Here is a 27745-nt window from a genome sequence, read left to right as displayed (position 1 = left end):
AAAGTATTCTACACCATTATCTTTACATTTATAGTTTCCAAAAAAAAAATTGTTGATTCCAATCATTCTGTCAGAAAGCAATCAATCACACGATATTCATATATTCCATCAGCACAATTAGGAAGTTGGCAGAATTGTCTACTACTCTGTTACTAAGGCAGATACACAGTCCCCATGTGCCAGAAGGCTACTGTGCCCAAAAAAACCTTCAACCAAATGTCTTCAGTTTCCATCATGCACCATTAACAATTTTCTGACACTCTTTTGGAGTTTAGGACTATTTACAATATAAATGAGAAAACTGACAGAATCTTAGAAATAATGTAGCTTTAGTTTGTAGGAAGCCAGTCCTGTGCAACTTCCTATTAAAAAAAAAAGGTGAGCGACCAGCGTTCCAAAGCAGCTCATTAATCAGCTTTCCTTCATTCAGCACTGTAATATGTTTCATTTCCACAATGACAAATCCATGAGTGTGTGTACACGGTATGGACGAGCAACTGAGGTAAAGATGATGACGCGTCCATCATGGAGCTTCAGAATCTGAGCTTGATCCGTGACGAGCAGTTTGGTTAGCATCTTCTCTCCTGAGTGAAAGTCTTCAGTGTGTAAAGGATGGAAGAAGGCGATGGGGCTGACCCGGATAGTGAGAAAAAAAGTCAATGCAGTGAGGCAGGTGAGGTGAGGTGAGAGGCAGAGGCATTGCAGGCAGGCTTCCGTGTGTGGGTTTGTGCTCGAGATAGAATGACTGAGAGGCTAAAATTCCCCCTGTTTTCTAGAGATAAAGACTGAGATTATAGCATGTGCTTCGATTGTGAGGACTCAAAAAATTGTGGTTCGTTTCCAGTTGAGGTGCTGAGAGGGTGGCGAGAGCTCGGTGGGCACATCTGGGTGTTTAACTGCTGGAAAGCTGTCGTGATGGTCGGCCTGTGGATGAGGCGCTGTACGTTCGTGAGCGCTGTCTGATTCTGCACGGCACCTCCAGCTCTTGAAACAGTGGCATCTCTGTGATCTCGGATGTTTCGGGTCGTTCGGCAGGAACGGGAGAGAGCATGGAGCGCACCATCTGAGCCTGAAACACACAGGGATCAAGTCATCAGGAAAAGAGCACTCAGTACTGCGTACACAGCTGAAATAATTAGGCCAACTGCCAGCAACCTTTTTAGGGAAAATAGCTGTTTTGTGCAACTATGCACAAGGGTAAGTACAGGGTAATTAGGGTAAGTGATGAAAAAAGGTTTAGGTTTTTAACCCTGGGTGCAGATGATGCGATAATAAAGGGTTGAGTTAAACAGAGGAGGCTGGGATGACAAGATCCTTCTATTGTGTCCTGTATGAAGCACCATGCGTTCCTTAAATCAGGCTCGTAATATCCTCCTGTCATTCAATCAACTAGTATTTAACAGTATTATCAGTCAGTATTACTGACAACTGTCATTTTTATCCCAGAAGTTATTTGGCTATAAAATATGAGCAGTAGTCGCTCAGTGGTTATGATGTTGTACCACGGAATAGATAGAAGGTTGTTTGTGGAGTTCAGATCCCAACACTGCCAACTGATGGGCCCTTGAGCAAAGCCATTATCCTAGCAATTGTATAACAAATAAATGCAAGTCAGTCCGGATAAATCCTTTTAACCCATGTTCTATAGTCTTATAGCACATGGGTTTCCAAGAGAAAAAATTCCCGTCTTAAGAAAGTCACCATGGTTATTAAAAGGTTACAGAACTACACAATGTCTTTCGAGTCATATTGAAGCTGTATCAGGTTTATACAGATACGAATTTGTTCTTTTTTAACGTTGTGAAATAAAACAAGCCAGCAGAGGGCGGTGTTTCATTTAGATTTCAAACCCTAAATTAGCAATTGTTTGAAACAAATGATGCGTAATTATATTAAGATGAAGACATTTCGATGTTAGGTTTCCAGAAGAACAGTTCTATTATTCAAGTCTTCTTTTATCCCTCCCCAATTCTTTCCCTTTTATTTAAAACACTAACCTCCTGAAGATTTTTCTTAATGAAAGCCATAGGAAACTGTAGCTCCCGGACCTCGGTGAGAGTCTAGAGAAACCAAACAAAGTGTTACATTTTATGAAAGAACTGGAAATGAAGCAGCTTAAGTTACGTTTGATACAGAATGAAAGCATGATTGTCCTTACTCTGACTCTCTCCATCTGTGTGCGGAACGGGCAGAGCAGCTCAAAAAGGATCAACCCCAGAGAGTAAATGTCCACTTTATGAGAGTACGAGTTCCCTGACAACTGCAAAAAAACAACAACACATTATTAAATAAATAAATAGATATCATTAGCATACAGCAACATGCAGTTTAGCATACGGATATATGTCTGCTTATTTGGGCAAATCTAAATACACACACTTACCTGTTCTGGGCTCATGTAGAGTTTAGTACCCACTTGTCCAGTGTGGCGAGCGTAATCTGGCATAGGGGTGAGTGTGTTTATTTCCTCATCTTCATCTTCCTCCTGATCCATAGCAGTCACCAGCCCAAAGTCCCCCACTTTGACTACGTCATCCAGTGTGAAGAAGATATTAGAGGGCTGATGGACAGCAAGAAAGGAGAGAATGTGCGAGAGAGAGAGATATAAATAGAGAAAGAAATCATGTTATTCCTCAGATCTATGGATTTTCAGTTCCCGTAAAAGTTCAAGGAGTTAAAGTAGGGCTTAAGAAATCTTAAAGACATTATTTAATACAGTACAACGCAAGCACGATGAGCAAGTCCTACCTTCAGATCTCGATGCATAAGCCCCTTGCTGTGGATGAAGTCGACAGCTTCTGCGATCTGCAAAAAGATGCCGAGACACTGCGAGTGCTCTCTGAGCTCAGGCTGAGAGCGCTGTGCCATCCAGTCCTTCAGGTTCTCCTTCCTGCACAGCTGCATCTGGATGTACAGGTAGACTTTGGGAGTCAGGGCCAGCCGTGGAGCAGGAGTGGGAGCTTGTGGTGGCAGCTTTAGAGATGTTGGCCGAGGAGGAGTGAAAGAGGATGGGTCTGAGGAAAAGGTGTGCTGAGATCTGGAACTGGACCGAGAGGGACACCGCATCTGATTGGGTGTGGAGTGGCTGAGCTCTGTGTCGTTTTCATGCTGATCGCATCCAGAGTCTTCAAAAATGATGTCAAATGAAGAAGAAGTGCAGTCGTTATGGGCCACCGTGCGGGGAGGACAGAGCTCAAACGAATGCGGAGATCCCGATAGTTCCGTGTTGTGGTCAACGTCGGCATGACTGTCCTGATCCGACATCATGCTGTCCAGCCCCAAGCCGTCCACGCACACGTGATCCTCAGCAAGTACACCAACGCTGCAACCACCCACACACTCACACTGCAACTCCAGAGGAGAGGGAGTAGGGACAGGCACCTTCACAGAAAAAGCCTCCACGTGGTCTGGAGAGCTGAGCAGCCAATCAGTAGCACTGTAATACAAACAAGAGAACGGTCATGGAACGTTTTCTCAGGTATCCCAGAATATAAATGTTCCCTGAGATGCAGGGAAGGGGATTATGGGTAAAACGTGACAAATCTAAAGACGTTTTATAATTTCTTCCCACACGGTGATCTCACATCAGAATATAATGGATTTATGATGTATATACAGAAAACATCATATCATGTTATGGTAGTAATATAAACATAATGGGTTAAAAGCTTTATACTGGCAGTAGATGAATCTTGTTGGATCATACAGTTGACCTTCTTGTCCTTGTAAAAGTGATGAACTAAATATAATTTAAATCTAAAGCATTAGTTCTTCTGGGATTGACAGAAGTGAGGATATGAAGACTGATTAAACTGAAGGGCACATAGGTGCAGAGGAGCAAAACACTTCAAAAATGTTTACAGAGAACACTGACTCGGTTTGTAAATGATTGTACATCGTTTCTCCTTCTGTTTATGGTTTCCAAAATAAAACACAGAACCCTCCTTTGTGTATGATCTGGTTTGGTTTGTATGACACCACCCCCTAGTGGACACACTCATGTTTCCTGTAAATATGAAGACATCACCCAGTGTGTGTGTGTGTGTGTGTTTGTGTGTGTGTGTGTGTGTGTGTGTTCCTGACATCTCTACAGAAGTGAAAATGAATATGTAACTCTTGTTAATGTCCTTCAGTTTTAGAGCTCATTCACTAATGTATAACTAAACTACAAGCTTGCTCTATAGATCATGTCACGCTGCATTTCTGTTAATTGTACCTGGCATCTTTAAGCCAGCGTCGATCCATTTCCTCCTGCCAGCCCTGAGGTGGGCTCTCCTGCCAAGCGTTGAAGTAACGGATGATACCTGGATGCTCCAGTTTCGCTAAGGCCTTCACCTCCCGCATCACCTTTTCACGAGCTACTTCCCTACACACGCAAACAAAATGCTTAAATATATACCATATGCATACTGTGTATATATGAACGCTGTACTATACATATACTGTACATGTCAGTGGTTACCTGTTGGGTAAGCGGATCCTCTTGATGGCGTAATTGCAATCGTCGACTTTGTTCCGTGCCTCAAAAACAACTCCGAAGCCGCCTCTACCTAAACACTGCACTGGTTCAAAGTCTGTCAGGTACCTGCAACACAGAGGCACAGCGTCAACCGATGGAAAAAAAATCCCATCACTGACAGACGGGGGCAGAAACATGGATATTGCTTGTCTGCTTTATGTGAAAAAGGTATTTATAGACAGTATTACGTGGCTTTTACACTTGTAAACACTTAACCTTCCTTTCCTTTCCTTAGCCAACGCTGCACCGTACAGACCTCGAAATAAAGAACCTTGACTGACTGAACAGAGGACATGTATTATAACTTGGGTAAATGTAAACGCTTGCCGTTGACTGTTCCTTTGGACACATTTTTGAAGGTGAATATTTAAATGTCACAATGTAGCTAGATATAATAAATCTGTTGATTTTGGCACGGTCACTGGAGTCTGATATCGTGGATCAATCCCTGCACCTGGCTGTTTGCAATGGGGTCTGGTGGAAAAAAGCGCTCCAGGTAAGCTGCCCTGGTCACATAAAGGGGCTTTTTACACCTGGTCACTTCATGCGTTTTCTGTGATCCCATAGCTATCCCATCGTAAAAAGACCAGGTGTAAATGTCCTCTGAAATGTTTTCGAGACGGACATAAATCCGATCGTTCAAACCACTTCAGGAGGTGGTCTGGGACGCATTTCAGATGAAACTGGGCAGGTGTAAATGAATGTGGTTGTTCAAGTTCACGTCAGCGCTATACTCCTCCCAGGTGTCTCGTTGGGCCTTAAAATGCACTGCTGCCGCCAGCGAAAATGCAGCAAACAGTAAATGCTGGTTTTTGTAGCATAACCACTGTAACAAGTTTTTTCATCTTCTTTTTGATTGCATTCCTAAAACCCCATACACCAAAGCGTGGTAAAATATATTTGCATGTTGGGCGGGAGTAGAAAGAGCGGATTGATACCGGATTCGCCGAGACGTATTTATGTGGCCTAATGTAAATCGAACAGTTTTAACAAATCAGATACAGTAGCTATCGGATCAGAGAAAACACATGAAGTGGCCAGGTGTAAAAAGGTCCTTAGACTAAATGTTAAAGAAGAAATGTCTGTGTAGCCATCCATATTCTACATTTATCCTACTGGGTTGCTGAGAACATACAGCCTGTTCCAGGGGACTCAGGGCACAAGAAAAAGTACAGCCTGGACAGGATGCCAGTTTATTGCAGGGCATAATCTCTCTCTCACACACACACACACACACACACACACACACCACAATTTAGAGATGGCAATCAGCCTATGATGCATGTAAAAAAGGTTGTATAATAATAATAATAAATAAAAAAGGCTAGTGAACCTGTTCCTGCTAGGATTTGGTGGTAGTGGTTTGGTTACAGTTTCGCATGAGCCACTTTATTCATACATCAGCCCAGAAGGCGTTTAGGCCAGCACTTTTTCTGCCTATGGTGACAGCAGCCTTGGTGTGATGAACAGTAAATAAGCAGCAGGGTGTACAATTTCTCTAAATAGTAAGAGCAGCTGTTCATAAACTGACATTCCTGCCATGACTTCTCGAAAACCATATGGTTGCCACCGGAATCTCAAAAGCACTCTCCCAAATCGTGCAAGGGTGTGGTGTTGTATTCTGTGGCATGTACGTGTGGCTAAGTGTGTCCTGCTTCGGGTGGAGGTTGCAGCTGTGCCACTGCCCCGTTGTAACGAGAGCAGCATTTTCACCAAGCTTTCATAGCAAACCTCCACTTCGAGGTTCATGTCTCGGTTGTGCTTGTTGTCCCAAATGTGTCAAAACTTTGCTAGACTATTACTTTAATAGCATAGCTAAGCCCTTTTTTACTTCACTCTCAATGAGTGGTTCTGCCAAATGGTGTAAATGTAATGGAGAACAGCTTTTACCTAGACACGTATTCACTGGGCCGTGCGTCTGTGACTGCCTCCCTGGGTTCGCCGGTGTCCGGCTCATACTTGTTGTCTGTCTGACACTGTGTCTCAGACTCCTTCCGCTGCTGCAATTAAACCCGAGAGAAACAAAGTGTGAAACGCATCCAAACAATCTTAACCACTTTTAATCAGGATAAAGTGTTTACCAGAGGGGTTGCGGTAATGTAATTTGTAAGGGATTCGACTGGCTGATTTGGATGGTATAAAGTGTCTGAGTAATTTGCTCAAATTGCTAGAAAACAGCCCGGACGGGCAGGTTACCTGTACACGACAGATGTAAGATGCAATAACAATAACATGCTACATGCCTTTGTCTATTAGCCGGTTTAGTAATTACATTACTTTCAGATCTGTTTAAACTACTACTGAAAGCTCTGTATCTAGTGAAGTACGGAAGATATTTACTTGTGTACGACTGATTTTTCAGACATCCCTGATTGATGTCGGATTCGTCATGGTCAGAAGTCATGGATCGCGTTAGTGTTCATTACAAAAACTAAAGCAGCTCTAAATTGTCATTGTTCATGTGAGCAAGTATGCCCTGAATCGTTCCTGCCTTACCCGGATGTACGTTGTGTGCGGGTGGAAGAACTTGCGAACGATGTAAGTGGTAGCGGCAATGCAAAAGATGATGGTGCCCAAGATCTCTTTCCACCATGGCAGAAGTAGCACTGGGTCTTTCCTCCTCATCCCCCCAGACTCGATGGTATGTAGTACGCTCACTGCAGTTACCTCACGCCGACCACGGTGCCGTGAATTGTATGGGAAGTAGTACCCATTATCTGCATGGATGGAGAGAGGGGAATTGTACAAAACATTAGTATTTTAATCCTCTGAAGAAAAAAATAAACAAACAAACAACTTTCAACCAACAGTATAGTTTGGGACGTTAGTAAGAACAGAAAGCAGCTCTAACCGTGAGGATACTGCAGTATAGACAGAGCACCATTGCTGTACTCCTCATAAGAATGTTTATCGTTGTTCAAGCACTTGTCGAACTCTTTTGTCCCCACGAGCGCCGGAGTGCGTGAGGGAGTGTCTGCGATAGAACGACATAGAATAGAATTACTTTAACGTAGCCATTTACCACGGCGCAAACCATATGTCCGTGTTAAATTGTGCAAACGTACGGACGAGAGGCTTCCATTTGACGGTGGGTGGAGGAATGATGTCTCTTCTGGAATGGTCGCTGTCCAGGGCTTTGGGTTTAGATGGAAACTTCTCAGTCATTCGAACTGAAGACTGTAAATACAGCTGACCTTGAAACATCCCTGGAAGCAGAATCACACAGAACAAAAGTTAAACAAATTCTAGATTTTTTTTAAAATTCTAGATTTTTCCTGGACACACACATACACACACACACACACACACACAATACCTAGGTAAATACTCGACTCCGTGGCTCCACGCGCCTCCTCCATGAGGTCATCATCCTCCTCGTGAATCTCTCTCTCTGGCTGGACGGTGTAAGAGGTGTCATCAAACAGACTGATCGGGGTCACCATTCCTCCTTTGACCAACCAGGCTGAGGCAATAGGTGTGCAGAACTACAGAGACATAAATCTCCTTTTATCATTTAATGTCAATGATCATTTTTCTTTATTTTATTAAGCATCTGATCAAAGATAAACTCATTTTAGGAAACAGTTAGGTAGTCGTGTTACATGTATACACACACGGTCTACTGCTTGTGCTATTCACCTGTTAGCAGATATGTGCTCCAAAAGCATTCTTGTGCTGTACACTGGGAATAAAATGTCTTATGTGTGGGCAGGTTCTATTAAAAGACTACTATGAACAAAGATCGGGTACCTCACTTTAGCAGATTAAGCACATTTTGAACTAGAATTGATGCTGCGCCCATAACAGCCACTTTTCTTTCATTCAATTCTTTGCAGTCATTCACTTTTAAATATAAAATTCTCTCCTTATTCACGCAGTTCATCTTCATACACATGTCCAAGTTTGATCTTGGACTTTGACCACATCACAGGGAGGACCAAAAATTCAAGCGCTCACACCTTATGCTCCCAGATGAGCTGTCCTCCAGGTCCACTGCTAAATGCCATGACCTTCAAATCTGGAATAGAAACTTTGATCACCAGGTCCATCCCTTCTGCCTGTATGTGTGCGTTAGCATGGTTTTGACTGTGTGCTTCTGCGTCTTCCAGGATCACATGCTGCCAGTCATGTGGCAGTTCATGCCATGCCTCCTTGTTGCCAGTTTCCCCTTCCAAGGAGCTGAGCTGTGTCTCAGTCTCTGGAACAAACTTTAGCTGAAAGTTTCCCACGCTGAAGTTCCACCTGACAGAAAGAGACAAAGGGTCAATGGAGTCAAACGTTAACTGCACGAGCTTCGGTGTGTCTCGAGGTGAACGGACAGGGATATGACCTACTTCTCAAAGCCGCTGCGGGGGGTCACAGCTCGGACGGTTTTCTGTGTTCTCTGCAGCAACAGAATGTCCTCTGGCTCGGTCTCCTCCTCTCCCCAATGACTGCAGCCCACAGCTGAACAGATATACTTCAACTACAGAGAGAGAGAGAGAGAGAGAGAGAGAGAGAGAGAGAGAGAAAGAAGAAGAAGAAGAAAAAAATGAGGGGGAATGAAAAACAATTGCTAAACCAAACTGTGCGCTGTATGAATGCTTGACACTGTTGTCTTTAGGGAGCTCATTTTGACTTGAGTTTAATTCAAGCTGCCAGAGTATATTGGCCAGAAGGTTTTTAAATATCGCAAAAATTGTCCATGCTATGTGGATGGGAGACGTGGCATTACTCTCCAGTGTCAATCAGTGTGATAGTAACTAATCAGTGGCTTCTGTGAGTCCATGTATGTGGTAGAGGGCAGATAAAACTTTCCTTTAAGGGTCTTCAGCTTTACTGTGACTTTGGATAGGAAGAGCCAGTTAGTCTCAATGGCAAAATGGTTTCGGACCTAATTAGTAATTATTTAAAAAGGCATATTGGATAATGCTAACTAATATTAGCTCATAATATAGCTAATATTTTTGCATACGTTTCTATAAATATGCAACAACATTTTGTCAGAAAGAATGGAATCGTGCCAACTGTGCCAGTGTACCTTGCCACTGTAGATTCCCAGACCATATGTGGTGAGCGATTTTCCTCCAACCAGCACAGTGTCCTCACCAACACGGTAAGAAGACTCGAGCAGGGACTCCACACTAAAAGGAACAGCCTCCATGCGTTCCCGGTCCCTGTTCCACTGAAACAAAGCTCCGTCCAGAGACGGGATGAACATCTTATTCCCAGACACCTGAAGAGGAACAAGCATGGAGTCAGCCAACATGTTAGGTTATACACATCACATATTCTGCACAGCTTTTAACCATAGCTTCAGACTAAACAAGAGAAAATCAGCATCCAAAATTCAACCTTGGCTTTATAAAAGACCACCACTGGGCCTAAAGGATTTCGACCAGTCTTGTGCGGTCAGTGACTTTACACTACATTCCAGATGAAGGCTGTGTGGACTGCTGAAATAGCACAGTCTTTTAGAAAGATTTAAGAAGAATTACCCTTATAAATGATTTATGAATGACCTCTACAGAAAACTGGAGAATTCAGTGGAATTTTCTCCCTGTGTTCCTGACACTGTTAAAGATTTGATATGGTGCTGCTTGCCAAAATAACACAGAGATAAAATAAGGACTTAGTACATGCTGACCTGGACCACTGTGTGCTAAACATAAATGGGCTTTATTGGTTTATTTCATTACCTAGATGACATGAAATAAATATATATTAGTTTACAATACTAAATCTAAGCTCACAAACCTTGATATTAAACCAACAATAACACATGCATACATACACACAGCCACACAATGTGCTCATAAGCTTCTTTTGCTTAATTTGACCTTGAAGTACACATGAAACCCTCAGCTGAGAGAGAGAAAGCAGCTTGTAGTGACTGACAGATGATCTCATCGTCCCTTACCCCAACCGATCTCAGGAACAACGAGGGACGAATGACTACACACATAATAGGAAGTTTAAACAGAATGTGTGTGTGTGTGTGTGTGTGTGTACAGAATTGATGACTCATTCATTTGCAGCACTGTTATACTCCAGCATGTGATCCAGGTGTATGATCGCCTGCTCCAATCATCACCCACACAGCCACAGCTTAAAGCTGCAGTATGCAACTTTTTCAGTTAAAAAAAAAAAGGAGTTGCACTATTTAATACTTAGAGAAATAAAAATACTCTATATGCTGCTATTGCTGCTGTGAGTTGTCCTTAAATAATTTAGCACAAATTGCTTACACCTCAAAGACAAAGATTTTTACACCTGTACATCTCTAATCGACCCAAATTTTTAGCTAGATATCGAATGCAGAATTGCTTTAACGTGTGCGTTGTTCTTCGGCTTCGTGTTTTCTGCTAAACTCGATAAAGACCACGTACCAAGCTCATCGTTCTACCAGAGCCTCTCTGACCCACCTAAATCCAAATCCATTTGCTTCAGTGTGACCGGTGACACTGATGTTCAAAGGAGAACGTTTGTTTCCAACGTGTCGGCTATAACGAGGCGACTAAATTAAAGGCAGGAAATAATTCCGTCCTCAGAATGAAATGCTCCTTGAAATGTTTTTTCTTAAGTTGCCACATTTAACTAGCAAATTCATCTTCATGCAGAGCAGAGTGTACATGGTGTAAAACCTGCCACAAAAGGTTTATTATAACTATAAGTATTTATAATAATATATTTCTAGCAGAGAGGTTTCAGGTATCTAAATCCCCAATAGCTGTTTGTTGTGTATTGCTGCTTTACACCGACACACAAAAAGATTCATCTAAAGAACTCCACAAATAGCTGCTTTCCCAAATAATTCAACAAATGATAAATGATCAATTTAAAAAAAAAAAAATACAATAAAGAAACAACTAATAATAAATCACCACATACTGCTACAGTTTCCTCCTTTGTATAAAGTACAAAAATCTTCATAAACTGAAGGAAACAAAGTAAATAAAAATTCTAAAATGTTCTATACTCTATTGTACTTTTATTTAAATATTTCTCTCAATATACTGTATATTTTTAATTTGTATGCATGAATGGATTTATTTCTGATGTAGACCGTGATTTTCTTATCTAGATTGTGTTTAGGGAAGTGTAACCTTCTGAATTTCTAGGCGCCATGTTGTGATTTTGGTACTGCTGCGGTGTTATTAAAAATAAAAGAAACAGATCATAAAAATATATAAAAATTAAGAATAATAAAAACTGTTTGACCCCCAAAACACTGACCAAATCAGGACCCTTGCCTGTAAGCTGACTGTGTCGGAGCAATAAACTCCTAGATTCCCCATAAAAAACATGAAGGTTTGAGGAGAGACTGGTTAGAGTTAGGACTTAATTCTTTAAGCTTAGTTAAGGTGCAGTTCACCAACATCATCACATTGTTAAAATAAGTCTACCAATAAATAAAAATTACACTAGACAATTTATTTGGATCACGAATGAGTGAATTAGTTGTCATGAGCTACAGGAGTCACCACACAGGAAAAGTAGTTCATCATATAGCTGAACTAAATGCTCAATTATTACTTTTAGCTGTACATCTGTGGCTGTAGCCTGCTGTGTGTCTCTTACTATGGGCTAAATACATCATCAGATTAGCAATGGTCTATTTAAATATGCCGTGTTAGTATTGGAAAGGTTTGGAGTGAACCATTAAATGTCAACTTTTATTCTATGCCGAATCTTCTGGGTGTTCTGGTAGATGGACTAAAGACCTCGCCCTGTAAATGACACTCCGTTGCTCTGTTGTCATTAAAGTATAGACACACTGTGTATTCCAGCAACACTAAATAAATCCTGTTCTGTACAACACAATTAATCACAAGATCAATTCCGGTGCAAATAAAGCACTTCGGTATCGACGAACCTTGCCAAGTCAGATTTGAGGACAATTTTGTCTGACCTTCTACCTTCAGAACCTGACTGTGATGTTTACTGATGTTTAACCTGACTGTGATTGCCCTTGAATTTGCAGAAAAATGTGTAATACTCTATTTTTCAACATCAGGTTAAAGACTATGCTCAGGCTTTTACATGCAGACGAATCACTGCATCCTTTTTAGAGCCGCACTACCCGAGTTTAAACCAGAGCAAAACCCTGAGTGTAATGATAATGATGTGTTAAATACCACATTCTGTATAACATGGTGGTGTTAATACAAATGTTCAATATATCAAATATGAGCACTGACTATACATATGCCTGAAAAGTTTCCCCATTTCCAATTCCCTGAAATAATGAGCATTATAAAAGTAAATAAGTGAAACTTAATAATAACAATGACTGAAAGAAAATCAGCTGTGATCTGCCAACATTGCAAGCTTTCATTGGTAGGACATAAGAGGTCCAATGTGTCTGCAGTACCGTGTCTTTTATCTCACATCATCTTGTTGGCTAGTCGCACTATTTGAGATGTTGCTCTCTGTAGCCATAAAGGTGTTGTTTCTCATATGCAGCTACGACATTCGTGACTGCAGAGATGATTTTTTTTAAGCCCTGATTACCCCAACAACGAAAAGCTACCCGAATGCAGCGGACATTATGTCACCAGCCAACAAGTGGCCTGAAACATCACAAGTTAACAACATGTCAATGTGCTCAAACCAGTTCTAAAGGTTTGGGGAAATCATCCAGTTCCTGCTTGCTGGTTAACAAAGCATTCTTAATTTAAACTGTCCTAGAGTGTGCTAAAGTCACAACTTGTTACCATGTTTTTTTTTTTTTTAAATCCCTGTAGGGATTGGATGTGGGCTTTATTAAAGCTTATATAATCTAAACAGTATTATATTATTAGAATAACCTATTGTTGCATTGTCACTTAATATAGACATTCTGTAAACTCTGACCATCACACTGATGTGCTCGTTGAACAGCCCATTCCAGATTCAGTCCCTAGACCATTTGCTGTTAATAAGCTCCGATCTTCAGGGGAAAACTTCCACTAGATGTTGAAGTGTGGCTGTGGGGATTTGTGCTCATTCAGCCACAAGAGCATTAGTGAGCTCAGGCACTGATGTCAGGTGAGGAGGTCTGGGGATCAGTCAGTGTTCCTGTTCATCCCAAATGTGTTCAGTGGGCTTGGGGTCAGTGCAGGACACTGGAGTTTTTGCACTCTAACCTTGGCAAATCATTTCTTCATGGAACTCACTTTGTTTACAGGAGCAATGTCATGCTTTAAAAGCCCCTTAGTGCTGGTGAGGAGTAACGGTAACGCTACAGCATACTGAGACATCCTATACAACTGTGTGTGTCTGACATTGTGCTAACAGTTCGGGGAAGAACCACATATGTGCGTGATTGTCAGGTGCTTGCAAACGTTTATAACAAATTAGAATAATAAATGTTAATTAAGTAAAATGTATTCAGAAATGAAATTTAATTCCCACTGAATCAATTATTTTAGACCAACTACCAGAAATGACTAACAATATGCAATATTCATCATAATGATGGAGATGTTGCAAGTAAGCACTGTATTTAATTTCTAAATAAATAAAAAACACAAATTAAGAAGGCTAGAATGTGTGCGCAAGTTAAGGTGGGTGTGCATGCGCATGCAGGGTGGATGACATCATTCCACACATAAGGCATTATCTCATCCTAAAATCCTCTCAGCATGACTCACACCACAACGCAGTGGCATTCCTCCATCTCCCCCCCAAACACCACCCCCACCCTTTCACTCTGCGCTCTCCCTCTCTCTCTCTCTCTCTCTCTCTCTCTGCTCCATCACTTCTCCTGCTCTCGCTTGTTGTGACAGCGTGATTGTGCAGACAGCTCTGTTTACTGCTCGTCTCTCCTGGTGCCACGGCATGCTATAGGTGAGTGCTCTGTGCGTGCACCATGGAGAGGGCCAATCAGACGGGTACAGGCCGCTCTAATCACTGAGCAGACTGCCTCGGCCAATCAGAGTGGCTGCATGTGTGAAACCCGGGGGGAAAAGAGGTGGGGGAAGAAGCTAAGAGCCAATGGTAGGGCTCTTTCCAAGACAGCCAGGCATTTGAGGTTACCGCCAAAGCAGGCAGTGTGTGTGTGAGTGCGAGTGTGCACGCGTGCATTTGGAAATATTTTTTGCAAGGTTGGTGTATTTGTGTGCATCTCCTAGGAATTTATATTTCTCTCTCTCACACACACAAAAAACACGTATGAACAGCTGTGTAAACACATTTTTATGAACACCAAGTGTGCAGGCACAAACAAAGCGCTCCCAGTAGAACAAACTGTTAGGTCACACAGCTCGCCTGGCCTATGTGTTGGAACGTGTGTGTGTGTGTGTGTGTGTGTATGCATGTGTGCATACATATATCCATCATAGTGTAAATCTGGCAAAAAAATCTTCCCCAAAGCTATATTTCAGTCTCTAGTGAATACTGTTCTGCATGTGTATATATATATATCAGTTTCAGACACAAATGCTGGACCAGCCATGTTTCTGTTGGGTTACAAACCTCCCCCACACAAACACATGCAGAGAAATAGTTAACAATGCCTTAGCCTTTTGTACCGAGAGCTTTATTAAAAGGCGTTTTTTGTTTTGTTTTTAAACACACAAACACGTTGCTGTTTTATGCAAAACTAGTTTGATAACTTGAGCAAACCAAATGGGGCATATCATGTAGTGTGATAGGATACTTGTCATATTGTCACATATTTGTGTATGTAACTCAAGTAATGGCATGCGAGTATTGTTCACACATTACGTATACTTGTTTGTTTGTACCTCTGGTTTGCTGAAGCTGGATGACAGCAGGCAGCCAGAGCCCACGTCCAATTCCCACTGTTTGCGCCCGTGATTCAGAGGATCCAGAGCCGCAATCTGCCCATCCAGAGTGCTTATGATCACCAAGCTTCTGTAAAAAAAAAAGTAAATAAATAAATAAATACAAATCCATTTTTGAAATAAAATGTAATTAATTAATTGATCGATTACTTAATTGATTAATTAATCGATCAATTAATTAATTAAAAACTTATTTAGTAATAAATAAAAATAGAGATTTGTTCCAACATAGCATCATAATGAGAATGAACAACTCTTAAATCAGACAAATTAATAATAATAAATCAATGACAATCAACCAAGACAATAATCAATAAATCTATGTCTCTTGTGCTGCATTGTATCTAAAAGCAAATCCATCTAATTCGTTTCACTTTGACACAAGAGGTTTCATTTCCTGAAACTTTTTGGATGTTCATAATGAACCATTTTAATCAAATACTCTAATGATGTTAATTATGATTCAGCAAAACAGAAAAAAACAGACTTTTTTCTTGTTGTTATTATTATATTATGTTAATCTTTAATAACATTAAATGACGATTTTTTTTTTGTCAAACTACTGAGAGGGAGAAAAAAAATTATTTGTCCAGGTTCGATCAAAATATTTCATTCACCCGGATACATCAGCCTGAATGGATTTAGTTAAAAATGAGCTAAGCTAAAATAAAAGCCTATACTTGCAGAGGAGAAGTGAATAGAAATGTTGGTTAGGAGGCAGGGAGGGTCTGAGTGAGGATGGAGGAGGGAACAGGGCTTTGGAGTTCTCTCGGGCAGAGTTACACTTCTCGCTGCACATCAGCGCTGATGGCGTCCGATAGTAAGGGCACCTCAATACCCGTGAATTCTCATCACTGCAGGCTAAGACTGTTTGTTTTTCCTCAACCAATAGGATTCAAGAGTGTAAAACAGTTTAGCTCATCACTCCTGATTGGCTGCTAGTGCCCTCCAAAAATATTTGGACTGATTGGTTGTTGCTAAGCAGTGGGTGTTGGTAGGATGAATGAAGACACTGCACCGGCTACACCCCTCTGTGACTGAGTATGGCAGAGTTTCTCAGAGAGAGAGAGAGAGAGAGAGGGAGAGAGGGAGAGAGAGAGAGAGAGAGATAGAGAGCGATCAAATTAATTTTCTCACAAAATTGTTTACAACATCCTAACATTCTGTTCATTAAGCTGTAATAGTAGTCTGGAAAGAGGGAAAGAAAAGAGAGAAAGGATTGGATGTTTTAGAGCCATTGCTTAACTTTTAACTGTTTAACACAAACAGATTTTTTTTTGCTGCAATCCGGCTAAATCTTAATTCTCAAACATGTTGAGAAGTTTATCAGCAGTAAGAAGTCATGGTGAAATACTCAGCAGTACATGTTCTAATAGCAACAGCTCTTCAAAACCCAAACATGCGTGTGAGGAGCATCTACCCATCCCCACACACGCACACACACCCCTGACAAAAAGAGACCTTACCAAAGCAAAAACACAGATACCCAAATTCACACAGTATCTGAGGTATTTAGACCAATCACGGAGAAGCTCTCTAGCCCCACACCCAATCACAACTCTGCTGTGTAACAGGGCATCCAATCAGAATGCAGTGTCATGAAAAAGATAAGCCAGTGAGCAGATAGGACTCACTGTAACCATGCAACGGCAAGCAGCAACCACCATCCCACTATGAGCTCTAAAAAGTAACACACACACACACACACACACACACACTTCAGTGGCAGTGTGAGCACATGGGAAAGTTGTGGATGTGAAGCCACACCCCTGCGGAGAAGCAGCGCAGTTCAAAACACTACAGAGAGCAGAAGTGGGCACAAGATATATGGGGCACGAAACTGTAAGGTCTCTCAGATTTACAGAGGACACAGAAAACACAAAGCACACACACAACTAGATTAGACACAATGCAAAGCAGCACAAGCAAAACTGTGTGTGATGTGTTGTGTTTATTTGAACTAGTGCAGCAGGTCCTTTGTATCTACTTGTATACACTATACACTCCAACAGCATACAGACACAGTCAGCTACATTTATGTGCATTCACAAAACCTATTTCTGCCTCTTCAGCAGTTTTCCTGTATGGACAACAGGCAGATACAAAACTGTACCTTACCTCTACTATACAGAGGATGTGGGGCAGGATATGTTTGCAGATAAATACTGTATATGATCACACTTACAGGTACCAGGGTGTGTCTATGCTACATCACATGCAAGAGCTGAGCTTTAGTCAGGATGTTTAAAATATATACACACACGTTCAAACTACACATTACTACACGAGACAGAGACACGCGCACGCAGACACCGAAACAGAGACGCGCACACACAGAGACATAAGCTGTCACACACTTACACACAAACAGCAAGTCACATGCACAAAGACACACACCCCCACCCCGACCAAAACAGACACACATACCCCCCAACCAAGACAGAGACACACACAAACCAAGACAGAGACAGACAGACACACACAAACCAAGACAGAGACAGACAGACACACACAAACCAAGACAGAGACAGACAGACACACACAAACCAAGACAGAGACAGACAGACACACACAAACCAAGACAGAGACAGACAGACACACACAAACCAAGACAGAGACAGACAGACACACACAAACCAAGACAGAGACAGACAGACACACACAAACCAAGACAGACAGACAGACACACACAAACCAAGACAGAGACAGACAGACAGACAGACACACACAAACCAAGACAGAGACAGACAGACAGACAGACACACACAAACCAAGACAGAGACAGACACACACAAACCAAGACAGAGACAGACAGACAGACAGACACACACAAACCAAGACAGAGACAGAGAGACAGACAGACACACACACAAACCAAGACGGAGACAGACAGACAGACACACACAAACCGACACACACAAACCAAGACAGAGACAGACAGACACACACACACAAACCAAGACGGAGACAGACAGACAGACACACACAAACCGACACACACAAACCAAGACAGAGACAGACAGACAGACACACACAAACCAAGACAGAGACAGACAGACAGACACACACAAACCAAGACAGAGACAGACAGACAGACACACACAAACCAAGACAGAGACAGACAGACACACACACACAAACCAAGACAGAGACAGACAGACACACACACACAAACCAAGACAGAGACAGACAGACACACACACACACACACACACACCAAGACAGAGACAGACAGACAGACAGACACACACACACCAAGACAGAAACACAGACAGACAGACACACACACACCAAGACAGAAACACACACAGCATTTTATGTAGACACAACAAAAAGCCAAACAGCATTCAGTGCTGCTGCTGGAGTAGTTAGATTACATTAAGTAATTGGCTGTCAAACTTGATTTTGTGATGAAACAAGGTTCTGTGATCATCGGCTTTTACTGCACATATTGATTAGGATGTGAAGTCCAAACAAGTGTCCAAACATGGATTCTCTCATTAAAGTTCATGTCACGTACAACCACACCCAAACTGCCATCTGCAGCGCTCGCTCGCTCTCTCTCTCTCTCTCACACACACACACACACACACTCACAATCATGTGGTCGTAAGCACACTGGCTATTCCAGTAGCCTTTACATGATTTCTTTACACATACTTTACCATGTAGTCTTCTACATGACCAACACAGTAATACAGACATTTATTTGTGTTGTACAACAATGAGTCAAAAATCTTTTGAGGCCAAGCAATACCATCATCTATCTAACCCTGATCATCAACAGTGTGTAATTTTACTCATCCCTGCTACTTCCCTCCTGTATTCTCTCTCTCTCTCTCTCAGCGCTGAAATCAACTCACAGGCGCTGAAATCAAAACTCCATGGCATGCCGCTCTGCTTCTCTTATTGGTCAAGGGCTGGCCTTGATCTGGGCAGCTGATTTGTTGTTGCTAAGCAGTAAGAAACCAAAACGTAGAAGAGAATGCTGGGTCCTAGCGCTCGCAGCTTTCCTTCACAGTGCGTTTTTCGCTAGTTTAAAAGATCTGCCTGACAGTGTCTCCCCATTTTTCATCCCCTTCTCCCCACCTTTCTTGTGCTCTCCACCCACTGCAGCACTGCAGCAGGGCGCGTCCTCAGCAAAGTCTCAAGCAGTCACTCTGAAACGATTGATAAACAAATAAGGGAACTTTGAAACAAGTAATAAATTCATATTGATGATCTCTCCCTCTCTCTCTTTCACGCTCTCTCTCACATCAGCGATGACTCCTAACAATTAAAACATCCTCCTCGTGTAGTGCAAGCTGACATAATGGGAAAATATCTAATCAAAAGCTCACCCGAATTAACAGGCTTTTAAAGTGGTGTCATAACTTTTCTGGAACACGGGAGCAGGCTAGGCTCAGATTAACAGCTTTATTGCAGCTGAAGCGCTCGTCCGAGTTATTAAATATTTAAATTGTCCTTGCAGTGATTATAAAATGGTAAGAATAATACTTGTGTGGAGGTCCTAAACAGGTTAGAAATGCCGCCCTAGTCGGTGTTAACTAAAACAAATCCACTGGCCTCTAAACAACTCGCTGTTAAAGCCGAGAGAAGTCCTACGGTGCTCATTCATAACCTAACTCGGGGGTCTGGAACACTCAGCCAGGGACTCCTTTCACTTTAATTGTAAAAAACAATTACGCAGATTCCCTCAGCAAAGATTTAGTTTATGTTTAAAACAAATATGAAGCTGATTCTTTAATTGTGTACAATAACACTGAGCCACGGCGCTGGTGTTGCCCTTTAAATAAAGCTGACAATATTGAAAGGTTTTTATGATTTCATCACAAATAAACTTTATACTGCACAGATTTTGGAGAAAAATACTTTCAAGCAGTGATGTGAGCAAAGTTATTGCTGCACCTGCTAAAATCACAGAGCAAGATCATTTCCTTCGGCTTCACAAATTTTTTCTTTGCGCAACAGACCTGGAAAACTCTAAAACATGCACATGGACTCGGCGCTCTCCTCTCCTGCTCCTCTCTCTCTTTCAACTCAAATTCTGAGCACTTTCTCCTTCCTTTCTTCTAATTGGCCAACAAGTTTCCGAGCTTGAGGCTTCTGGTTGGCTGTTGCTAAGCAGTAGGCAGCTGGAGCTAGACGTCTGCCACGGTTTGTGCCAGGCAGGCAGAAGAGAGAGCTGTAACAGCAAGAGTGTGTGTGTGTGTGTGTGTGTGTGTGTGTGTCAGATAGGGCACTTCAAGTGTTACTTCTACAACAAGTCTCCCAGGAATTGCCACTAGTCCAAAAATACACTCAATCAGGTCAAGCTCAGCTACACACTTGGATTAGCATGGTGGATGTGCGCGCACACACACTGAAGTAAACAAAAAGTCCATAAGATAACTGATTTACAGTTACAACTTTGTCATTATGGAAATTATGTTTTAATCAATGACCAAGTGCAACTTAAGACAAATACATCTTGAGCAACATCACCTGATACTTCATGAAGAAAAATATGAAAAAAAGTAATAAATAATAATAATAAGAAGAAGAAGAAGATAAAAAAATAATAAAATAAAAAAATCTAGCTAGCAGTTTCTTCTGGTTCTTGAAAAGAAAATAAATATCTTGATATTACAGCAGCTTCGTTTCTGCTATTTCACACAAACACACATGTTCTGTGTTTGATCTGGCTTGATCTCTCTCACACACACACACACACACACACACACACACACACACACACACACACACACACACACACACACACTAGTGAACAAAGAACAGGAGCAAGGTGAAAGCTCAAAATCCTTCTCTAAAGACATCTGGATCCATCAAGTTAGTTAATGATTAAATGAGATGCGAATATTAACTGGGCTCCTGACATTTAAACTTAATTCGTCTCCGTTTGTTTTAGAGAGAACGTTCCCGATGTTCCGTTCTAGAGACCCGACGAGATGCGACACGATCATAATCCGTACAGCTACAGCTAGTCGAGACGTGATCTAAAGCGCTACATTTGTGTTGCCTGATAGTGAAACACTGCTCAAGTGAGTTGTTGATCATCTTCGCTGAGGTTCACACAAGGGAAATTAGTGGCCTTTCCTTTTCTTCCACTACTGATCTTTGTGCCGCTGCACTCTCGAAGCGGCAACGAGTCTCTGAGACGTTCATCACAAAGCGGAGCTCTACTGTATTTGCTTTTGTAGTGTAGTATGTGCAAGTCTCCAGGGTTTCTGGGTTACACTCCCGCTTGCCAGTCAGCCAGGCTGTGCATCGCTGAAACACTCCCAAGAGAACACCATCCCCCAAGTTAAGCTGTTCCACGTCTCAGGAAAGGCCTGCGGGTGTTGATTCTTAGGAACCGAGCACAATAGGCTGCCTTCTCTGTGTTACCGGCTTTACGCACGCGTTAAAAACAGGGGCGGTTTAAAATTTTTAATACACACATGTAGCTCTAATTTAAAAAAAAAAAAACAACAACAACAACAACTAAGCATTCAGGCTTGTGTTTAATCGTATTATGCTGTATTCGGATACAATACAGCGAGTGAAACTTGTAATAAAGGAGCAAACGTGGGATACACACAGAGGTGTGAATTTGTCATATTTAATGTGTGATAATCTGGGCTGCAGCTGTGTAGGAGACTAGTACATCTGGATAAAAGGCACAGCTTCAGTGAACTCTGGAGGAATGTGTGTAAACGTGGGTGACTTACAACACATGTCTCACTTTATTTGTCAACTTTGCAATTTCATATTAAAAGTGGGGAAATGTTCTAATATAATTACTCCTGGTTTCTTTTTTTTTCTTTTTAGCATCACAAAATCCAGCCATTTTATTATCAGGTGTGTGTGTAGACTGGGAGAAAATGTATACAATGGATCCCAAGTACACAGTGTACATACAAAGACGCAACATTTTAGGATCACATCATACTTTTAGGCAGTTTGCCTAAAAAAAAATATGACCGTATGCACAGAAAGAAATATTGTGGCATAAGAGATTAGGACATCATCGACCTGAATTAGCAGATCAAGTCGCGAACACAATCAACAGCGTGATATGAAAAGGTAATGTCTCATACCACAAGTCAGGATATTTATGAGTCAGTCTGCTCGACTAAATAGAACACCGACAGATGAAGGCAGATGACGGATCTGATCACGTGTGCAGGTTTGTTTCAGTGAAGCTCTTTTCTTTGCGTATCCTACTGTGGGCTCTTGGTTGTTTATTCAGTTATGAGACAGTTAAAAGTCTCAAAAGCCTAATGGTGCTAGGGGTTAAACTGATGACCTTCTGATCAAAGGCTCACTGACTTTAACCAATGAGCCATCAGTGTCCATCGATATAACAGTTAAGCACATCAATCTCTTTGTTTTGCATTTGAGCCTTGTTTGAAGGACCATACAAACTCAAGCACGCTCTTTCAAAACAAGCCGCTCCTCCCACCCGCAGATCCCCTCCATGCACTTTTTATGAGCTGTCGAATGAGTATTACTGAGAGGGAAGACTGATCCTGTAAACATCAGCAGTAAGAAACTCAACAATTTAACACTTTATACATCACCTGGAAAAAAAAAAAAAACATTTTTTAACTTTTAAATTAGTTAAACTATTAGATAAGAACTAATAGTTCTTATCAGCTTAAGATAATTTAAGGACATCAAGTCAAGAAGCTTTTATTGTCGTTTCAACCATATATAGCTGTTGCAGTACACAGTGTAATGAGACAACATTTCTCCAGGACCAGGATGCTACATAAAAGCAAAGACAGAGCTATAAGGTCTTAGTAAGTTAGTCTTAAGACCTATTCGGACGGGACTAGTTTTCCAAAGGACGTTCGAGTTAGAATTTTTTTCAGCCGACGTCTGTCATTTCATGTATGGATTCGGACGGGACTAACATCTCTGTGTTTATTACGGAGGTAGGAGTGTCTGTGTTATACATGTGGGCGTTGCACAAGACCACATGTCCAGGATGCGTGGATTGCGTATGGTCATAATGTTTAACTTGTTTAACATCATATGGTTTTATATAGAACTTCTTATAAACCCACTGGAATAAATATACGTTTTTATATAATTTTCACGTTATGTAATTGACTATAGAAATGAAAGTACTCTTACCTGAAACTGAGATTACAGTAGCCAGTCTTAACAATTTACATGATTTGGCTCTTGTTGATTTCATTTTTCTATTTCTTCGCAGGGTAGCAAACACATTTACATCCATTATTGGTGTGCAGAAAGCAGAAACTTGAATACCGGTGCGCTAGGGTTATTACGGTAGTTCACGTTGACCAAAACAGACAAGAAAACGCGCTTTGGAAAAAACATTTTCGGCAATCACAGACATTTGCATTCAGACGGGATTAGATTTCTCAGAGGAGCGCCGATTTTGATGAAAAACAGTAGGTATTTTGCGCCGGAATTTTTACACAGGTCGTGTGAGAAAAAGACAGACATGGCAGATTCGGACGGGATTAAAATCACAAAGTGTGTCTGTGAAACTGAAATTTCTCTAACGACCCCCTGTAAAACTAGTCCCGTCCGAATAGGGCTTTAGCCACATAAAGTGCATCTGTGCAACCTGGAGTAAACAGTGCAGAACGGAAGACATACTGAAAATATAACTAAATCAAGTTGTAGATGATTTGCATTTACAGCATTTGGCCAACACCCTTATCCAGAGTGACTTATATTTTTATTTCAATTGATACCGCGGAGCAATAGAGGGTTAAGAGCCTTGCTCAGGGGCCCAGCAGTTGGCAGCTTGGCGAACCTGGGATTCGAACTTGTGACCTTCCGATCAATAGCCCAACGCCTTAACCACATACCTCATGCTGCATTTAGATGATGTATTAAAACTTGTGCTTTCTGAACAAAATGACATATTGAGCACCTTAAAGTAACTGACAGTTTTTCATTCATTTTTCATCCATCTTAACTAATATATCAGTCAGTTAATATATCAGTGACCAACTCAAAACTTTTATTTTTAACAAATAATGACCCGGGTTTGCATCTCCACAGGCATGAGGTACTGCAACTGTGCGCTTCTGTTTAACCCGCATCACTAATACACAACTCTAGCCGACAGCGCAGGTACGCTAAGCTGTTCAGCCCAGACACAGAGTGGCAAGTTCTCACTGAAAAGGATACCTCAGGTGAGTTATACTGCTTGTTTACACGTTGCTGTGTTTTGTTTTGATTACTGGAAACATAAGCACCAAGATACAAATAATTGAGTGCAATGTAAATTAATTAAATGCATGATACAAAGTCACAATTTTGAAATATCTTACAGTTGTGAGATCTAAGGTCACAATTAGGTGATACTGACTCATAGTTGTGATAAGGAAAATATAATAATAATAATAATAATAATAATAATAATAATAATAATAATAATAATAATAATAATCTCAGTTGCAAAAAAAACATAATTAAGACCGGGTGCGTTAGTGGTTAGCATGTTCGCCTCACACTTAAACACACCATCACTGAATGTTCGTAACTATTTGCACTACAGACGCTCACATCTACACATTACATAGACTGCCACCTCATATTTATTCCCAACCAAAAATTTGTACAAAAGACATCAAAGGGTACACTACCTCAAAACTATAAAGTTTTATAAAGTACTTCATTTAAAATGCACTGTTCACATGTGCAAAATGTTAAGTGCAATATCTCAGCTGTTTACTACCTGTTAACTAAATAGCATTTTATAGGATCATTTATGTTAATGTTTCTATCCTTTTATATTTATGCATAATTCTTTTTACCATTTTATGCACCATAAGGTCTGTCACTTCATTTCGTTGTAAACTGTGCCAAAGTATCTATCCATCTCTGGGGTTGATTCCCCTCACCGCCTTGTGTGCAGAGTTTGCACATTGTCTCTGGGGGTTTCCCCAAAGTACTCCAGCTTCCTTCCTCAGTCCAAAGACATGCTTTTTAGACATGCTGGTAGGCATCTCTAAATTGTCTGTTGTGTGTGAATCGTTGTGTGTTGTTTTTGCCCTGCAATGGGTTAGCGCCCCATCCACGATGTCCCCTGCCTTGTTCCCCATGTCCCCGAGGTCAGATTAGAGACTGCATAAGTTAAAAAAAATGGATGTGTTGGAAACGTGCTTCTAGAAACAGTTCTTAAAATGGAAAGATGCCTCTAAAACAGACTTTGTACAGTTACACTGTTATTTGGCCTAAGCTAATTTTTTAGCAAAAACAAATGGTATTTGTAGATACCTTATCATTTATAACCATTTATTCATCCTTTAATACCACTAAGTGTGGCCTCAATGTTGTTGAACTAGTCTGGTGTGCCTGCTGCATTCTGATGAAGTTAACACCACACCCTCGGTGTGCTTCAGTGGACAGTAACTGTGCCAAACTAGGACCCAGACCAGAAGTGCACAGAAACACATACGATATAAAGTAAATGAGATAAGGAGAAATAAAGGGAGATGCGAGAAGCAACATGTCCCTGTACTTTTTTTTTTTTTTTTTTTACTGTGATTGACACGTGTGTAGCAGCAGAATGCGCAGGTGCACAAGTTACACAAGCCCAATGACGACGCCAACACAAACACAATGATTCGATTCGGTTCAATTCGAATAAAGAGCCGCTTTAGTGCCTGTGGAAACGGGCTGCGTTTCAGGACGCATCGGTGCGCATTTAGGATGCGCCACACCCGCCTCACACAAACTTCCGCTTCTGTCACGAGAAAACTTATGAATCGCAAACAAAACACCACCTCGAGATTCCCGGCATGTTTCTGTACAATCTCACATCAGGGCTCATTAATTCACCCATTTCTTACCATCGTACTGAACACAGCATCTGATAGGAACACACCGTCCTACAGCTTCTTCATAGGACCTTCAGATTCCCCACGACAACAAACACACATCAGGATTATATCCAACACGCAACAGTTCTTTCCAATAAATAAGACTTTTTTAGCAAAGCTAAACAAATAACCCAAATCGTTCATTCTCGTTTCTGTGACCTTCGAAACTGACTTTCACGTGAATTTTCTACTCCATCTGAAGTAATCCGGATTGACTGAGATCTTTATAACTGCCTGTAAACAGGACATCCAGATCATGTAAAGTGCGCAGGTTGTAGTAAATAATCCAGCAGAACCTGTTTACATTCTCCTGCATGTAGCTAAATCTATCATTTTCATTTTAGTAAAGTACTGGTTTAGTGAGGTGAACGAGTTTATGAACTAAAACCTTATAATAGGATGATTTCGCTAATAAAAAACCAGAGATTAAACTAGCCAAGCTCTTGAACTAATCCAATTCAACTTGTAACTGTAATATGTTGGTAATGTTTATAAAGAGTGTTTGCGTCTCTGTGAGCTGGCCACGTTTGTAACGGTCATGAGGAGAGACTGAGCTAACATGAGCTAACATTACCTCAGCTTCTGCAACTCCTCGCGCTCGCTAACAAACTTCCCGGAAGTTGATCGCTGTTGTTGATGTTTTTTACTCGAAAACTACTTTATCACACAAGATTAAACCTGCTGGAGTTGAAGAGACCAATCGGATGTGGGTGTGAAAAGGTGAAGGAGCTTGGTGGTGATGTTTGTTACCTGGCGTGTTGGTTGACGTTTGTGTCGTTGTCTCCGGCCGCCGGATCTTCACTCTCTCCAGCCGCGCTGTTCTCGTCGTCCTCCACCGTGGCGTCCCCGATGCTGCTCTCCAGCCCGTGCTCCATCACCGTGTCCGCTGTCTCCAGCTCTGTCCGGGACAGAGAGTTAAACTGCACGGTGCTCGCACTCACAGCTCTCAACATCAACAGCAGCAGCACAAGGGATTTGCCCACGTTGCCAAAGCGAAGCCCCCTTTCCATTGGGACAAGTGACACATCAGTACTCAAGCAATCCCATAACCGAAAATACGATAAAAAAAATAAAACTATAAAATCTGTTCGGTTTACAAAAGAAAAGTAGAAATTTAAACGTTTTCAACAACTCCTTGTTCCCGTTTCTTGGCGTAAACAGACTAGTCGCCGAGGCACCATGTTATTGGCGTTTACCTGCAGTCGGCGGTGCCTTAGTAACGCCCCGCCTTCACCGGATCCCAACACTGATTGGACGAGCAAAATGATCTCCTTCGCGTGAAGCTGAACGCTGCACCTCTATAGCTGCACGTGTAACTCAATCAGCGTGATCGCGTCCACTAATCCGAATCTGATTGGGTGACACTAATGTCAGTCTGGAACATGTCCCGCCCACCAAACAGACAATATGATTGGCCAGACAAACCAGCAAGACAGCGGTGTGTACGTTATTAAATAGAATAAACGGATTGGATCAGCGGAATTGGTACGTTTACATTGGCGGTTGAAAAAACACGGAGGAATCTGGTTTTGTCTTCACCCTGTCAATCAAAATAAAATAGGGGCGGGGTGTTGCGAGAGGGGGCGGGGCCTAAACCTCATGAG

The 27745-nt window shown here is 41.6% G+C and overlaps 1 protein-coding gene across 1 annotated transcript; it reads right to left on the bottom strand.

Annotated features, from left to right (window-relative positions):
* Positions 1-340: 340 nt before the first annotated feature.
* On the bottom strand, positions 341-27392 carry eif2ak3 (eukaryotic translation initiation factor 2-alpha kinase 3). The gene is made up of 17 exons (XM_027142084.2): positions 26892-27392; positions 15229-15358; positions 9540-9734; positions 8854-8984; positions 8479-8761; positions 7836-8004; positions 7585-7725; positions 7371-7493; positions 7016-7236; positions 6410-6519; positions 4463-4585; positions 4217-4366; positions 2749-3436; positions 2384-2560; positions 2159-2260; positions 1998-2060; positions 341-1069 (listed from the first exon to the last, which is right to left on the bottom strand). The coding sequence occupies exons 1-17, from the start codon at positions 27149-27151 to the stop codon at positions 893-895; spliced, it is 3243 nt and encodes a 1080-aa protein (XP_026997885.1). The 5' UTR covers positions 27152-27392; the 3' UTR covers positions 341-892.
* Between the last annotated feature and the right edge of the window lie 353 nt (positions 27393-27745).

Source organism: Tachysurus fulvidraco, chromosome 4 (genome assembly GCF_022655615.1).
Source record: "Tachysurus fulvidraco isolate hzauxx_2018 chromosome 4, HZAU_PFXX_2.0, whole genome shotgun sequence".
In the NCBI taxonomy this organism is placed as follows: Eukaryota; Metazoa; Chordata; class Actinopteri; order Siluriformes; family Bagridae; genus Tachysurus; species Tachysurus fulvidraco.
This window is presented reverse-complemented; position numbering and strand designations above follow the sequence as displayed.